The 16,679-nt window shown below is 32.6% G+C and overlaps 2 protein-coding genes across 4 annotated transcripts; both read left to right on the top strand.

The window, feature by feature from the left end:
• The first annotated feature begins 5,350 nt into the window (after positions 1 to 5,350).
• Positions 5,351 to 12,864, top strand: LOC105230858 (putative fatty acyl-CoA reductase CG5065). 3 transcript variants are annotated; one of them, XM_011211855.4, is made up of 6 exons: positions 5,351 to 5,598; positions 9,681 to 9,921; positions 11,152 to 11,546; positions 11,621 to 11,730; positions 11,855 to 12,290; positions 12,369 to 12,864. In XM_011211855.4, exons 2-6 carry the CDS (start codon positions 9,700 to 9,702, stop codon positions 12,784 to 12,786), a joined length of 1,581 nt encoding a protein of 526 aa, XP_011210157.2. In that variant the 5' UTR covers positions 5,351 to 5,598; positions 9,681 to 9,699; the 3' UTR covers positions 12,787 to 12,864. The 3 variants fall into 3 exon arrangements, with proteins under 3 accessions (XP_011210157.2, XP_011210156.2, XP_049304219.1); XM_011211854.4 differs by having other exon boundaries at positions 5,351 to 5,695; XM_049448262.1 differs by lacking the exon at positions 5,351 to 5,598 and adding an exon at positions 8,085 to 8,828.
• A 1,696-nt stretch (positions 12,865 to 14,560) lies between these two features.
• LOC105230856 (mitochondrial nicotinamide adenine dinucleotide transporter SLC25A51) lies at positions 14,561 to 16,508 on the top strand. The gene is made up of 4 exons (XM_011211852.4): positions 14,561 to 14,816; positions 14,873 to 15,619; positions 15,679 to 15,808; positions 15,866 to 16,508. The coding sequence occupies exons 2-4, from the start codon at positions 15,132 to 15,134 to the stop codon at positions 16,148 to 16,150; spliced, it is 903 nt and encodes a 300-aa protein (XP_011210154.2). The 5' UTR covers positions 14,561 to 14,816; positions 14,873 to 15,131; the 3' UTR covers positions 16,151 to 16,508.
• Positions 16,509 to 16,679: the final 171 nt, after the last annotated feature.

The following is a 16,679-nucleotide window of genomic DNA, read 5'->3' as shown; positions in this document are numbered from 1 at the left end:
AGTGGCTTACACGAGCAGGATGAAATGACTGCATGCGCATCTGAAAATATGTAAAATCCCAACTACATTTCAATATGTTAATTATACTGTATATATATGTATGAGTATGTATGTATATATGTAAGTATGAGCAATAAATACTAATACCATGTATGATCTCATAATAGGTTTGTACATTTATTGTACATATATTTTATCATACAAGTACGATATTTAGTTTGTTTGGAATAGATTTTGACCAACATAGATGAAAAAACTATGTTTTTCAATTCACAGTTACTAAAAAATTAAACGAATCGTGTTTAAGCTATGAGAACTATGATTTCCTATACCAAGTTACTTATATAATGTATAAACTGTGATTTCCAAAGCGTTTATTTTGTGCTACCTTAAAAATTCTCAAATATTTTTATATACATATGTATATAACTAAATATAAATTATGCATTTGCAAGAAGATAAGAGATTGAAGGAAAAATCTTCAGGAGAGATCAATAATTGGTTAGATTTGCTCCTGTCGCTTCCGAGAAAGCTTCTTTTCTTCTTCTTCCTTTCAATCCACAAATACACACGGATATTTATATTGTGACAAAAAATCACTCGGAAATTGTATAGGTATAATATCTTGCTAAGTTGGTTGGACTATCCTTAGTTACTATGGCAAATATGAGCGCGATCTGTCTAGCAGTTTGTTTACAGCAGCTGTTTAAAAATAGATTTGTTTTTGCTTAAATCTCTTTAAAAATTATCTAAGAATATGTCCTCAACGTTTTAAATGGAAATTCGAAATATTTTCGAAGCTAGAAGGGAAATAGTGACTGAGCGTCTAGCAGATATGTATGTACATAAATGAACGCTTGGGGAGTAAGCGAAAACTGTGACGCGCGATTTATCTATTTTTAATTTTAACGATTTTTCTTAATTGGCCGACAGGATAGATAAAAAACTAAACGTCTTATGGAATTGGGGCAAAGTTTATTATCTTTGGCATTAAATTATCTTCTATTTAAACTAAAAAAACTAAGAAAAGTTAAGTTTGAACATATTTTTAAACAACATAAAGAAATTTGTTTGATCAAAAACCACTTTTTTTCAATTTTAAAAAATTTGTAGAATTTTACACTTTTTTTGAAATTTTCTTACTAGAAGATAAGTTATTAACAAATATGAATCTCTTTGAATTTTTCTGATAAAAATTGGGACTTGCATCCTGCCCACTGTCCCGCAAATGCACATGCGAGATGACTCGGGCAATTGTTTCCCAAAAGCAGAATGTCAGAGTTTTCGTATCCAAAAAAATGTCAAACGACGTGTAAATATATAACTATAAACGCTACAAATTTCGCTTTAATCAATTATTTCTTTCCCTCCCAACAAAATCCTCAAAAAATCGATTTTTGAAGCCTCTAAAGCCCCCTTAAGACTGCACAGCTCATAGTGCGTTTTGATTTTTACCAGGGATAAAAGGATGCACAACTTATTCCAGTGTGAGAACGCCTCCAAATTAACGCTTTTTAAAACATTTTCCATTATGGCCAGGCACTAATTACCTGTACGCATTTAAATTAAAACACCCGATTAATAATTATTATATGGAAGTATTTAAACTGATTATTTCTCAATTAATTCCCATTGAAAATTGCATCATATTGAAACACGTTTCATCAAATACATTTTAATTTCACATTTTCTTTAATTTTACATTTTTTATTATGCAATAAATCTCTCCGTTTACATATTTTTTTTGTAAGATTTCAATCAGGTCATCCCTCGTTTCTAATTGGTAAAAGTCAAAACTTCCTGAACTTTGACAGTTGACAGAGTTCAAGAGGTTTTAACCATGGTACATGGTACTCCTATACCGTGGCTTTAACGTTTCGCAATTAATCTCTCACTTCCATTGAGAGATGAATTGTGCATCTCTTTATCTCTGATTTTTACAATGGATAAAAATATCGAACAAAGAATTTGTCTCAAATTTTGCATTTCTAACCAAATTTCGTCTGAGGAATCGTTGTGAATGTCGGCAAACGCTTACGGTGATTCAGTTTTATTAAAAACACAAACCTACGAGTGATACGAAGCCATCAAAGATGGTCGTAATGATGAAAATATTAAAAAAGTGAAGGATACGATGCTTGAAAAACGTCAGGCAAGTGTAAAAGAGATGGCAAGAGTGCTCGACATTTCTCCCGAGTCCGTTTGAATAATTTTGGTGGATGTTTTGGGTATGAAACTTGTTCTTGCTTCACTTGTTCTTGCTTCACTTGTCCCGAAAAAGCTGTTTTTTTTTTCAAAAATAGGACCGTAAACCCGTCACACATTCAAACAAGTAAAGAATCATCGGAATGAAGCGAAAAAGAACAAGCCGAAAGCAAAAAAACCACACCAAACCCCTTCACAAATCAAGATGCTAATAGTTTTTTTTCTAATATTCGTAATTTGGTGCATTATGAATTTGTTGTGAAGGGACAGACGGTCAATAAGATAACTGGAAAAATCGTTGGCATAAGTGTATTACATCTGGTGGGGATTACTTTGAAGGCGACAAAATAAATATTGATGAATAATTACATATTTTGCGTTTTATTTACAACGAAATATGTAGAAATAATAATGGAAAACAATCAGCTCTTCAGCCCTTAAATACTCGTATCATATCAGCAGTTGGACAACCACCTTTTATATAATTTTGGAGTTAGCCTAAGCTTTTCTTGATTCACACGGGTGTACGAACTTAATGCACTCAACTTCTTTGACAGTCGTGTAAATATAAAGTTCGTTTCAATAAATATTATTAATTTAGGCAACTTGTGCAACTGTGCAATGAAATAATTGCATTTATTTTGGCACCAGTTGCATTTTTGTCAGCAAAGGGTATTATAAAAACGACATGAGATTTCTCTTCGCACCCACCAATCCCTAGCTTGTACCGAACAGGTTTACAAGTGCCTTTTTTATCTCTGCTTGCACTTTACATCTCGGCGGCCTTGAGAAAAATAGTCGTTTTTCTGTCCCTGTTCGCCCTAATAAAGTGTGCAAAGTGGTAAAAAGCGAAAAAGTACCAAAAATATTTATTTCGTAAGCTTAAACATTGTAAATATGTGTGTATGCTTATTACACCTATGCCAACGTAAGATTATGCTCATATAAATGCAAGAATGAAATATGCGAAAAATACTACTTCCGTAAAAAATGTACTCAAGCTTTAATATGTTAATAGCTCATTTCCTGGCCACACTTATTTATGCCCAAATTTTAATTATTTCAGTCGTAAATTCGCACATAGCCATTTATAAAGTGATTGTACGCATATACAAATATATGGTATATACTTACGTATATTATATAACCCAAGCTGTTTTAAAAAAGCAATTACTTTTACTGCTATGAGACTAGTTAAGAATGTTAACCTTTTGAAGAAGTAAATTTGCGCCAATTCTTCTGTTTGTTGGAGTTATTTTTGCAAATAGGCTGGTATTGCTATAAACGCATTGTTGTGCTGTTTTGTTGCAATGGCAAAATTAGGTAAACGAAATGTATTCACTGAACGCATTCATATGCTTACAAACCGGTAGTTTTCACTTTCAGTTTATTTTCATGCCAAGACAAGGAGTAGCCTTCCCAACCAGTTTCTTTGTCACATTTTTAACCTGTTTACATACGCTGCCTGGTGTGTCTTTACTCACTTAGTGAATCCCAATAAGATATTTGTTAAGCATCCTTAAAGTTGTTTAAGACTAGGATTTTCAAATATTCGAGTTTTTTATAATTTAAGCACTAACTTTAGAGTCCTGAAAACTTGTTATAAGCCTTGGGTGGAATGGATTTCAGTGCCTTCGGCGAATTTTGGTTTTTCGGTTTCGGCTTATTTTCGGAACGCCATACACTTGATTGATGGACAATTTCGATGTTCCTCTCCGCGTAGAAGTTTTTCCAAAAAGTTCAGGCCTAAATAAAATGTGTTGAGTCTATCCAAAAACTGTTTGTTACATGCACTCTTAGTCTTTTTGTCGGTTCCAAAGCTATTTTATCTTAAAACACACCGAAAAAAAATGTACCTACAAGGTTCCAATAAATTCAGGTTCGAGAAAAGCGAAAAAGAGATACAGGATTACAAGGCAATAATGGTAAAATTAAATAATAGTAATGTGATAGCCTCCTTACCAAACCACTTAACACATTTTTTTATTTTTTATGTTTCTGCTCCAATCGACTCATGACCAATTTTCTAGGGGTTATATGTATTTGGATTTTCAAAAAATATGTCAATTGTTAGGTGTTTTGCAAAAAAATTCAGAGCTCTTTCTTTAGAGCCGGGATAATGGTTTTCGAGCACAATTTAATGCCGTCTCTTTAATGTATGTTGTTGTTCTTGTAGCAATAGATCTTCTACAGTGGTAAGGAATTAAGTGTTAACGCCTTCTAACAGGAGGTTCAGAAAACTAGCTTTTCCAACACGGTCGTTCCATAAGACGGCGGATGCAATATGACTAGATTTTCTCTGTCAAAAGCGGATATACATCATAATTTTCACTCACATAATACCTGCTTCAACTTAAATCCGTTTGCTGTCGCTGAGGTAGATCCTTCAAAATATTTTTGCTTCATTTTTCAATAAAAAATTATCAAAGCAGTTTTTACCAGCTTTAAAGAAATCGCGCTACCGAAAAGCATTACTCCGGGGTTGAATTTGTCGATAATAACTAAATAAGTATGTTTGTAAATAATTGCCCTAAACGACAATATCAATTGAACATTAATTTTTACAATATTTTTCTGACTTATTAATAATGTATTTTTTAGCGGGCTTTTAACACTATTTAATTAATACTATTATACTAATTAATATTGTTATTATCACAACGTTTCATTACATGTGCAAACACATATGTTGTGTTTTAAGTTAAACAAGAAGAATTCTTCTCAAATAGCATACCAGTTTTGGAACAACGGTAAAGTAAATTTGTTCATGGGTAGGGCAAGAAGGTCAACATAATTCTCATGCTATTGAAATGTACACACGTTGACAAATGCCTGCAGTTTTTAATTAGTATTTATGACAGTCTAAATCGAGTCAAAGTAACACTTTAAGCACTGTAAAATTACTTGTAACTTACTGTTGGTGCTGCCTATTTAGTTGACCCTATATACCGAAACGAATACCAATACATTTGGCGCAAAGCGTATTCGCCTCGAAAGATGCTTCTTTATTTGCCTATTCTTATTTTTCTTACCACAAATATTATTAACTACTTAAAACATGATCTATATGTATGTGTGTGCATGTGCTTCGTTCGTCTATTTAGGCTCCTTTGCTGCGGAGATCATATAATTTCCTACCTATTCATGATATTCACTTCAGTTTGTGCTGTGACTTCAGGCGAAAACCACAACAAACGCTCCAGTCGTAAGCGCAGAAAAGCTCGCAGTGTAACGATCACTCGAATATTGGAAATACCACAAATACCTGTAGTCGTACATGAAATAAGCATTGTGCTTCCTCAAGTTTCCGAGTCGTCAATTGCGTGCAATCATAGTGAAGAGTAACTTTTCATTTACTTCTATTAGTCAGTCACTCAGTCAGTCGGTTAGTGGGTGAGTCGCAGCAGTGCCGCGGAAAGCCTAGTACGAGTTTAAGAGCAGCGATATTAGTTTATGAACAGTCACGAACGCTCCTCCAAGGAACTGCATGGTATCTGAATTTGTTTGTTTATAAAGAAATTAATACAAATGTGCTAATGATATAGAACTTCTCCGGGCAGTTTTTTATGTGAAAACAGTGCAATTAAATGTGGTTTACAAAGTCATGATGTATTTTGTCACTAATAACACAGCCTTCAACAATTTAAGCGGCAATCAATACGGCGCAAAGATGCTTAGAAAAACACTGCAATTAGCACGCATATAAAAATTAGTAAATTTCAAATTAATTTTTAACAAATGTAATTGAAAGTTGTAAAGCTTCATTACAAACATACTTTAATTTCTTAATTATAATGTTAATGTGAGAGAAAAACGCTTAATTATTGCCTTAAAGTAGTGCCAAAGTAATAAAATGCAATGAATAATGAAATTTCCTTCAATGTTTCAATTGAATGGAGCGCAAAACAATGATATTTCCTCAAGTTGTATTAATAGTGTGCAGAAGAAATCGAAATATCAAAAAATATGAATTAGCGCTAATACCTAAGAGCGTAAAAATTTTGTAAAAAAATATGAATTTGCAAAAAATGCCATTGAAACTAAATCGTGTCTACTGAACTGTGTTAGTACTAAGCTTAACTTTGGGTACTTTGTATTACTAAGTTTGTGTACTTGCTAAAAAGTGAATGTGAACGTCCGAATATAACAGATATTTATTTGTTTACTAATTTGCACTACAATCATATGTACATATACATATATGTACATGTATGTAAATCAGCGTATATCTCAAAGTAATGCCTCGGCTGCTTCATTGCATATGTATATTTACATATGTGTTTATATATGAACGATTGGACACATTTTGAGCTTAGATTTAAATAGATACATTGTATTCTAAACGCCTTGAAAATTCAAAAATTTTCTTATAGTGTTAGATATGTATGTATATGTATATATGTATTTTAAGCACACATTTATTCAATAATTATTACAAAAGCATTGCGAATTTGACTTCGCATGTAATTTTACACCAATCTACTCATTAATGGTGACCGCATTGATTGACTTTATTGAAAATACGTCGAGGTTTCGGCAAAATATATATTTCGCTTCTTTATCTCCAATTTTCAAGTATATAAATATTCTGGAATTTAGAATTGCTGCAGGAAACTAGTCAGTGGTAGCTTTTTTAAAACTTCTTAACTTCTGTTGTGTTGAAGATTTTTTTTATCCAAAAAAAGTATTAAACATAATTTTTGCATTAAATCGCATCTTAGGTGTAAAATTAAGTAATTTTGGTAATAAATAATTATAGAATAAGATATTTGTTGCGCAAAAATATTTTCCGTTAGTAAAAATATTGGCATTTAATTCAAACCCTCGCACACCAGTCGATCGATATATTTATATTTCTTAATATAACGGTTTAAATATACGAATTGGAACTGAAAGCATGATTTTCTGGTAACATTTTGATCCTAGTATCCGATTTATAGTTCATATATTATCTGCAACAAGTTCACTCCAAATCTATCTAACTTTAAATATGCAACATATTTATATTCTTTTATATTTCCAATTTCAGCCAAACCATGCTGTAAATATAGTAAAATAATTCCAAAGCTCTCTAGCCGGCTTCAACGTAAGAAGTGACAGAGACTATAAGATTGAGTATGCATTTTACCCATAGATTATAATGTTATTATTATGAATTCTATAGAACACCAATTGTTTTTCTCAGAAACATAGTGCTTGATAACCTACCGAATTTTTCGTATACAAATAAATAATTATTATAAAAAAAAACAAAAATTTAGGTATTTATAAAATTGAAAATACAAATGTGCTGCTTCCAATATGCGCTAGTTTCCTCATATTTACACGAACAGGTTGCTACCGTAGTACACAAATGCTTTTAATTAGGTATTAAAATATATGTACATATGCACTCATACGTATACATATGCACATGCCAAAGCTTAATGCAAGACAAAAGTAACGACTCTGACATGAGAACTGCCGCACACAAGGTATGCTTAAATCCATTGTATGTACATATTTGTATGTATATATGTATGTAAGTTGGGGTGTATGCATGCATTTGAAAAAATATTGCGTGCAAGGTAGTAAAAGTGCTAATTTGTTACACCAACAGCATTAGCTGTGAATATTACGCGTATTCGCTTACTTGAATATTTCAAATTTGTACACTTCTTGTAAATATTGTAAATAACATATGCATATGTGGGTGAATCTTTAGGTAGCAGAGCTATTAAGAGCCACAGCATAAAACATTTATCGTCGTACAATAAAACAATAAATATTTTTTAATTTTTTTATGATATTTATGCAGCATTTTGTGCATAATCTTGTAATAACACAACTAACTACCCACGCACGCGTTTCAAAATATATGAATAAATGTTGCAGACAAAAATTTTAAATATTGAACTAAATTAATTATAATTTAGTCAACTGGCATATTTAAGAACATTTTTATGGTAAAATAATTTTATAAACCTTTTATAATTTAACTTAAAATTAGTAACACATCTATGTACTTAAACTTCTCGTCAAAACAACCCTTCGCAATAAAGCAAAAAAGTTGAGAAAACAAACACCAATTAAAAAGTATAAGCTTATTGCTAGACATTTTTTAGTGCAATTTATGTTTATTATACATATGGTATATAATATAATTAGGATAATTTAATTTTGATCGATGCACATGCATCTAGCATATACCAATACATACCCAAGTACGTACATATACCGCAAATTTTAATGAAATTCACAGCTAAAGTGAGATTAGTTGAGTGCGATAAGAGGAGCACCAATGTGTTTGAAATTGAAAGTGTAGCGATTTATTTAGCAGGCAGGGACTTTTAACGGCGTTTGTGAAGGGTGTTCCAAAAAGAACGCAAGATTAGAGTTTTTTGCCATTTATGTAGTAAAGTGTTGACAACTGTGAAAAAAAAGCCACAGATCACAGTTTAAGTTTAGTAAAAATGGAGCTTTAAACGAAAGAGCAAAAAATAATAAAAGCTTGGTGACCGCAGTTCAAAAATTTCATACAAAATATGGACGAAATAGTGCTTTAACATCGTCAACTGTGAAAATTTATTGAAATGGCGGCAAATTGAAATCTTGTGTTAATTTTCAGACACTTTTTATATCCGGTATGTCGCTTAAGTCTTTTGTTCATGATATTTGCATGAATGTACATACATATATGTATATATACGAAAACTTGTGATTATTTTATTAAAGTCGGCTTTATTTTAGTGAAGCAACTTTCGAAAAAAATTTTATTTTATAATTATAATAATTATTATAAATCGGAAATAGTACAAATTCAAATAAAACTTTGGTGTCTGTAATATATTCTTGCCCAGAAGACAGTTGATTCTACGTAATTTAAATGAAAGAGGTTTTTTTTTATCTCAATAACAATTGTAAACTCGACAGGATACTCCAAAATATTTGCCGATATGACAATAAAAACATTATTTATATGTATATGGCATATTTTATATTTTTACATTATTCATTAATTTTGTGTTATGTAACAATAAAGGAAAATCTCCAAAAAAATTTAAAAAAAATAATAATATAATATTTCATACATATGCGGACATAATTTAAAGAGTTTATAAATACACAATGTTATTTAACCAGTAGCAAAAACAAAAAACGGCATTTACCAACTATCGATATACGCTGTATGAGATACGTAGGCGCAAAAATGCAAACGCTACATACACTAGCGCACGCATACAATGTTGTTGACTAAAACAATCACAACTCAACAAATATTGATTCTGTTTGGACTCTGTTAATATGTGGTGGGCAACGCCAATGAAATTTAGGGTGCACTTATGTACTATACATGAAAGTGTGCCTCTAAGTATCGCCGTTACATCAATCGCCTACCACTACAGTAAACTTTATACTATTAATTTTTTTTTCATTTTGTTAATTTTTCGTTGTATTTGTAATCAGGCTTATACCTGTTTCTATTTATCATGCAGAAACTCATATTTCCACACAATGGAACTCCTTACTACAGTGGAACAATGTGAAAAATCTCAAATAGCCCAATGGTATGCCGGCAAAAGCATACTCATTACCGGCGCCACAGGTTTTATGGGCAAGGTGTTGGTGGAGAAATTGTTGCGCAGCTGTCCGGATGTGAAAAGGATCTATCTGCTCATAAGATCCAAGAAAGGTGTCGATCCATTGATACGCAAGGATCAGTTTTTCAAATGTGTGGTAAGCTTTTAAATAAGTATATTTACATAGAGAATACTAAACGAATCGGAGTTTGAAAAATATTTTTACAAGTTCCTATTGGGTGTCAATGAAGAAATTCAAAGATGCAGCGAAAAATGTTTATCAGAAGCGTTGGAAGGAACGTATATTTGGCATATCGGTCAGGCTTAATAGTTCGCTTTTTTTGTAGTTAACCCTAACGTTCAAAAGTTGTTGACGAAGAACAATTTTGAATTCTAATAATTTGAGGAGATTTTTATAAATTAAAGCTCAAGTTATTATGAAAAGGTAATCGCTGAGAACGATTTTATAACGAAGCAAGTTTGTTTTTACCATAAAAATTGTATCAGAACATTTGATAATCCTTATAATCAGCGGCTTACATAAATTTATGTATAAGTATATATGCAAATTTGTGGTAGCAAACATGAGAACTAATTTTACCTTTCCACTATAAAAAGTCTTTATGTACTATTGTAAATAACTATGTAATTTCTCACATTATTAGGTAAATATACAAATCAGGTACATATTCATATATGTAGGTATACAAGTATATGTACCTATATTATAATTTTTACAATATTTACCAATGATTATTTCAATTAAGTCATGGCCCTCAGTTTGCATTAGACAAACTGAAATTGTTTGTTTGCTAAATATAATAACGCTTTTGAAGACATTTTGTCTTTTGAAAATCAATACGCACATACATTGTACATTTGTATGTATGTGCCTCGTTATTTCCACACTTAGATGATGCGGTTAAATTTTCAATGGGCAACATTGTTCTTACACATACATGTGTAAAATTTCAAAGTCATCATGTGGTACAAGCAGTTTTTTTAATAATGCGAGTAGTAAACGGTAATTGAATTTTTTTCGTACTTTAAAAATTTGGAAGGTATTGGGACTTGAGTGCAGAAATGTGACAAAACTGGACTCCTGGGATATGTTCTGATAACATGATTATATTTTCTGAAATCGCAGAGAGTTTTGAATGTTGACAATTACATAATGGTCTGTTAGAGTCATTTTTGAAAAATGCAAATTTTAAAATGACAGAAAATCGCACTTCTTCTAAGAGAATGGATTATATATGTACATATGTATATATATATATACGTTTTTTCATAGGATTGGAAATATGTACATACATAAGTAGTTGAGTCGTGAAAATGTCTTCTGTCTCTGTCACTAAGCAAACACTCTGCATTAATTTTATTTCAGATTTTCAATAAAATTTTAAAAGAAAATCCTGAAATTGCGAATAAAATTCAAGTCATCAAAGGTGATGTGTTGGAAAAAAATCTTGGTTTGAGCGCAAATGACACAAACGTATTAGTATCGAATGTTGAAGTGATATTCCATTGTGCGGCTAACGTGAGATTTGATCAACCCCTGCGACCTATGGTTCAAATGAACGTTGTGGGCACATTGAAATTGCTGCAGTTGGCTGAAAAAATGGCCAATCTCCAAGTGATCATACACGTATCGACATCATACTGTCAATGCAATGAAAGTGTTTTGGAAGAGCGCGCCTATCCAGCACCACAAAATCCCTACGATGTAATAAAAATGGTGGAAGAAATGAGCGATGAGGCGTTGCTGGAAATAACACCAAGGTAAAAAGATACCTAACCATTAAAATCACTTTAAAATCATAAAGAAAGTAATAAAATTTTGATTTTAATTTTAGACTGTTAAATGGACTACCCAACACATATGCCTATAGTAAAGCGCTCACTGAAGATCTGATTTGTAGATATGGAAAAAATTTGCCTATCATTATTACCCGACCATCGATTGGTAAGATCTTTGCAATCTTCTTTAAAGTGTTTGATCAAATATCCGTATCAAAGTTAGTGTGACTCTAAGCAATAACTTTTATGAGACCAATTAATTTCATATATGTTATATTTATTTTATGCAGTTACTGCTGCAATTAAGGAACCCCTGCCTGGTTGGATAGAAGGTGTTAATGGGCCTACCGGTCTTATGATTGGCGCAGCACGTGGCGTAATTCGTTCAATGCATTGCAACCCTGACTATTCATCAACAGTTATACCAGTAGATACAGCCATTAATGGAATGATAATTGCGGGATATAATCGCAGCAAGTCAAAAGAACAAGGAAATGTGGAGTTTTGTAATCTTTGCATATCAAAGAAAGCTCTCTTTTCTTGGGGTGAAAGTATTGAGACTGGCAAGCGATTTTTCTATGACTTTCCACTAAGCTACGCATTGTGGTATCCAGATGGCTCAATCAAAAAGAATTATTACCATCATTTATTTTGTGTGATTTTCTTTCACTACTTTCCGGCATACCTCATTGATTTTCTCTTATTACTTTTTGGGCGAAAACGATTGTAAGTCAATTACTTTTTTTTTATATATTATATATAAAGTTGATATTTTTAAATTATTTTACTGACCACTTCTTGCAGTATGGTGCATGTTCAAAACAAAATTTCAACGGGACTGAAATTATTGCAGTACTACACGACTAAAGACTGGGACTTTAGAAATGAGAAATTCCAACGTTTAAGTGATAACCTAAATCAATTAGATCAGAAAATTTTCGACGCCTCTGCTAGTCAAGTTAACTGGGAGCAATACATACGAGGCTATATAATTGGCATGCGCACATATATACTTGGAGAGAATGAAGATACAATTCCACAGGCCAAGAAAGTTCTACGTCGCTTATATATTCTGGATCGTTTAACAAAATATACCATTTGTATATTATTTTTTTGGTTTTTGTGGGCTCATCTAGAAAACTTTGTTGAACGAAGTGATGCTATAATACGTTCATCTTTACATATAATTTATAAAGACACTAATAAAACTCTTCATATATAGTACAATTTTTGATTTTTAAAAGTATAACCTGTTAATATTTTGTATTTTTTAAGAATATTACTTTTATTCATTTTAAAAATCTGTTAGAAATTAAAAAAAAAAAAACTTATTTTTTATTAACATAAGTCTATAAACAAATAAAAAAATTTAAGTAAACGCTCATTTATAATAATAAAAAATATAATTCTGATCAAACAAATAAGTTTTTGCGTAAACGTTAGAAGAGCTACGAGTATACTATTTCACTAATGCGTCTATATTTGGCAGCTTTTCTCACCAAGAATCATTTGTCGGAATCGATATAGCATATACTCGTACCTATATTTACTATAAATGACATGAATGGTTGCAATCAAGAGTTTGAAAGGATGTAAAAACCTTTTCATTTGATGAGATATTTTCACGAAATTTGACATGGGTTATTGTCAAAGGCAACAATCAAATTCTTTATCAGCAATTTAAGCGAACTGAAAGTTAAGAGAAATGTAAGTGAACAACTATGCTGCTTTTTTTATAGAACCAGCTGGCAGTCAGCTTCCAATGAGGTCAACTCCTGACTTTTAAATAATATCACATGCGGCATGAGAATCACCTAAGCACTGGCTAGGCACGGTGCCTGCTTTACTTATATAATGAAAGCTGGCAGCAAACTTTTCGTGAGGTCATCTTGTGCATTCCAAATCAAATCACATTGTGGCGTTGGAGTCCCTTAAGCTAGTAGCCAGTATCTCGTGGAGTCATCTTCTGTCTTTTAAATCACGTCACATCGAGGCGGGAGAACCCCCTAAGCACTGGCTAGGCAAGGTGTCTGCTTTTCTTTTATAGAGCCCGAAGACAGACAGTTTTCACTGAAGCCACCTTGTGACTTTCAAATCAATTCATATCGATGTGCGAGAGTCACCTAAGCACTGTCCTGCCACGATGCCTGCTTTGCTAATATAAAGACAACTGGCATCCAGCTTTTCATGAGGTCACCTTGTGACATTCAAATCAAATCACATTGCGATGTGAGAGTTCCTTAAGCACTGGTCAGGGAAGGTGTGTGCTTTTTGCTGTCAAGCAGCTTAATTGTTCAGTTTCGGCCATTATGGCGTATAGCTGCCATACAAAAGGGAAGTATACATTAATTCCATGCAGAAAAAGTAAACTTTTTTGTTTTTCTTTACAAGCGTAGACACCGCTTTCGCGGTTACAGCAGCGCGCCAGTCGTTTCTTCTTTTCGCTACGTGGCGCTAATTGAATATGGTAGAAGTTAGAGGATGGAGTCATGTGTAGAAGTTTACACAAGTGAGGAAAGTGCTCTGATCGCCATTCACTTGGGAGTGGCCAGAAACGATTATTTTACATATGGTTCAAGCAGCTTACGACTTCCGTTCTTTGACCAAGTATCCTCTGGGTGGCCTATGAACATCCGAACAACGAGTCCCTCTCTACGATAGCTTTAAAATACCATAATAGCGGTCATAATCTTCCGGAGTTAAAAGGAGAAGGGAATGCATAAAACGCCTTGTTAACATAACCATTGAATGTAATTGGTGGAAGTTTAAAAAAGTTTAGGGTTTATACTTTCTTTTTTATTCATTTGCTTTCTTTACTTTTAATTATAAACAAAACATTAGCTGTTCGCACTACGTACACAATTTGAGTTTGAATAATTACCAACAGCCAGAACTTTTATCGCTTTAACCAAAGTAATAACATTGTATCATCTCTAATCAACGACGTTTTAATTTTCTCTTCGGCTGAGATATTTAAAATATCAGCTGTTTACAGAATGACAGATTGATAATTCTTACTACGAAAAGAACGAGGAGTTTAAAAGTACGTGTAAAACCTTGATCCTGCTGGATATATTTTATGATTAAAAGAGGCAGAGAGGCAACAATCTTCATACAGATTTGTTGCTTCTCCCATTTGTTATAATCAAAAGCTGGCTGTGTTACAAAATATGCTAAATGAAAAACGTGACGTATGTTTATGTGAGAAAGTAAGGCATAAGGAGAGAAGTCACCAAAGGGATAGTTCTGACCGTAAGATAGCTAATTATCATAGTTATGTAATTTAATAATTTAACTTAATAATCTAGGGATATACGAGGCATAAATCATTCGATCATGTCTAGTGCATAGAAGCGTTAACTTATTCATTAAAGCAGTGTGTGTGAGCAAAAATAGAATTCAAAATCGAAAAGGTTCATACAATCCCACATCTAATAGTATCTCCAGCAGTTTAACCGTCATCAAATGTTGAGAATAAGTTGACACCATAATCGACGAGTGCTACATATCAACCATAATACAAAATAAATATTTGGATAAAATTGTTATTTGCATGCATAGTACAACATGGACAACGAATCAAAATTGCGGGACGTCAGTAGTGAGGCTTTAACAACAACCCCACACATATACACCAAGTCTATATTAACCGCTTTCGACTGGAAAGAGTTTGCATGCGGGTGTGGGGCAGCCTTTATAAATATAGGCGTCACCTATCCAATTTATAAAATGATTTTTCGCCAAATGCTCCATGGTGTGCCAATAACTTCAGCTTTCGGCCAGTTACGACACGAAGGCTTAGGATTTCTCTATCGTGGTATATTCCCGCCAATGGCACAAAAAACAATATCGTTGTCAATTATGTTTGGTGTGTTTGATGGTTCACGCAGATATTTAATTGACAACTTTAATATAAACGCATACACGGTTAAAATAATTGCTGGTATTACATCAGGCACAGTTGAGGCTGTACTACTTCCTTTCGAAAGGATACAAACATTATTGGCACATTCAAAATACCATGCGTATTTCGCTAATACTCCGCGAGCGTTCAAGTAAGTTAGACAAACCTATTATCATTTTGCCATTAATTTTATACTTAAACTCGTTTAAGTTATGTACTAGTACATCATGGATTTTTAGAGCTATATAGAGGTATTGTGCCAGTATTGTGGCGAAATGGACCATCGAATGCCATGTTCTTTATGCTTCGGGAGGAAGTTTCATTATTTCTACCAAAGACTGTAAGAATTGTAAAATACTTACTTATAATTAAATAATTATTGTTATTCTCTTTTCAGACGTCGAAAACAAGCAAAGCAGCACAGGAATTTGTTGCGGGTGCAATTATCGGAGCGTCAATTAGCACACTTTTTTATCCGCTAAATGTTATAAAAGTTGCCATGCAAAGCGAGATGGGTCAAAAATCGGAAACAATGTGGACGATATGCAAACGAATATATTTTGAGCGAGGAAATCGTATAAAATATTTCTACAGAGGATGTGGCTTTAACTCTTTTCGTTCCTTTATTAGTTGGGGAATTATGAACACCGCTTACGAAAACTTGAAGAAAATTATTTCATAAAAATGTAAATGGCGCTGAATTCATTTCGGCAGCCGATTATAGCGCACATAGAATGTCCGTTTATGACAGTGTTGCAGAGGACTGAATCGAGCCGAACGATACCTGATACATGGTACGTTTATGTATTTTAAGGCGGTGCAGTATCGTCCTGAAACCAAACGAGAAATTTTGTTAGATTTTGTATATAGCAAATAAGAATTTGTGTTTTGAAATGTGTTACTAGCTAAATTTCTTTTGTAAATTTAAGTAAAATTAAATTTTATTTAAATATTTTTTTTTTTTATAAACTGCCCTTAGAACTTCTCATTCTATATACATTGTAACATAGTGTACTGCATAAATTAAAAATTTGAAGCTAGACGTTTAGTTCTATTAGTGAAATGAATATGTAAGTATAAGAGAATGTGTAGAGAGTAGTAAAAATCCCATACTAAGGTTTCGTTTATTATAACTAAATACATTGCGCATTTAGTCATTAATTCTTAGCAAACTTTTAAACTGTAAGAATGTGGTTTTGTAAAATACTATT

Source organism: Bactrocera dorsalis, chromosome 2, assembly GCF_023373825.1.
Source record: "Bactrocera dorsalis isolate Fly_Bdor chromosome 2, ASM2337382v1, whole genome shotgun sequence".
NCBI classification, from domain to species: Eukaryota; Metazoa; Arthropoda; class Insecta; order Diptera; family Tephritidae; genus Bactrocera; species Bactrocera dorsalis.
Note: the sequence above shows the minus strand (reverse complement) of the source record. Positions and strands in the feature narration are given on the sequence as shown.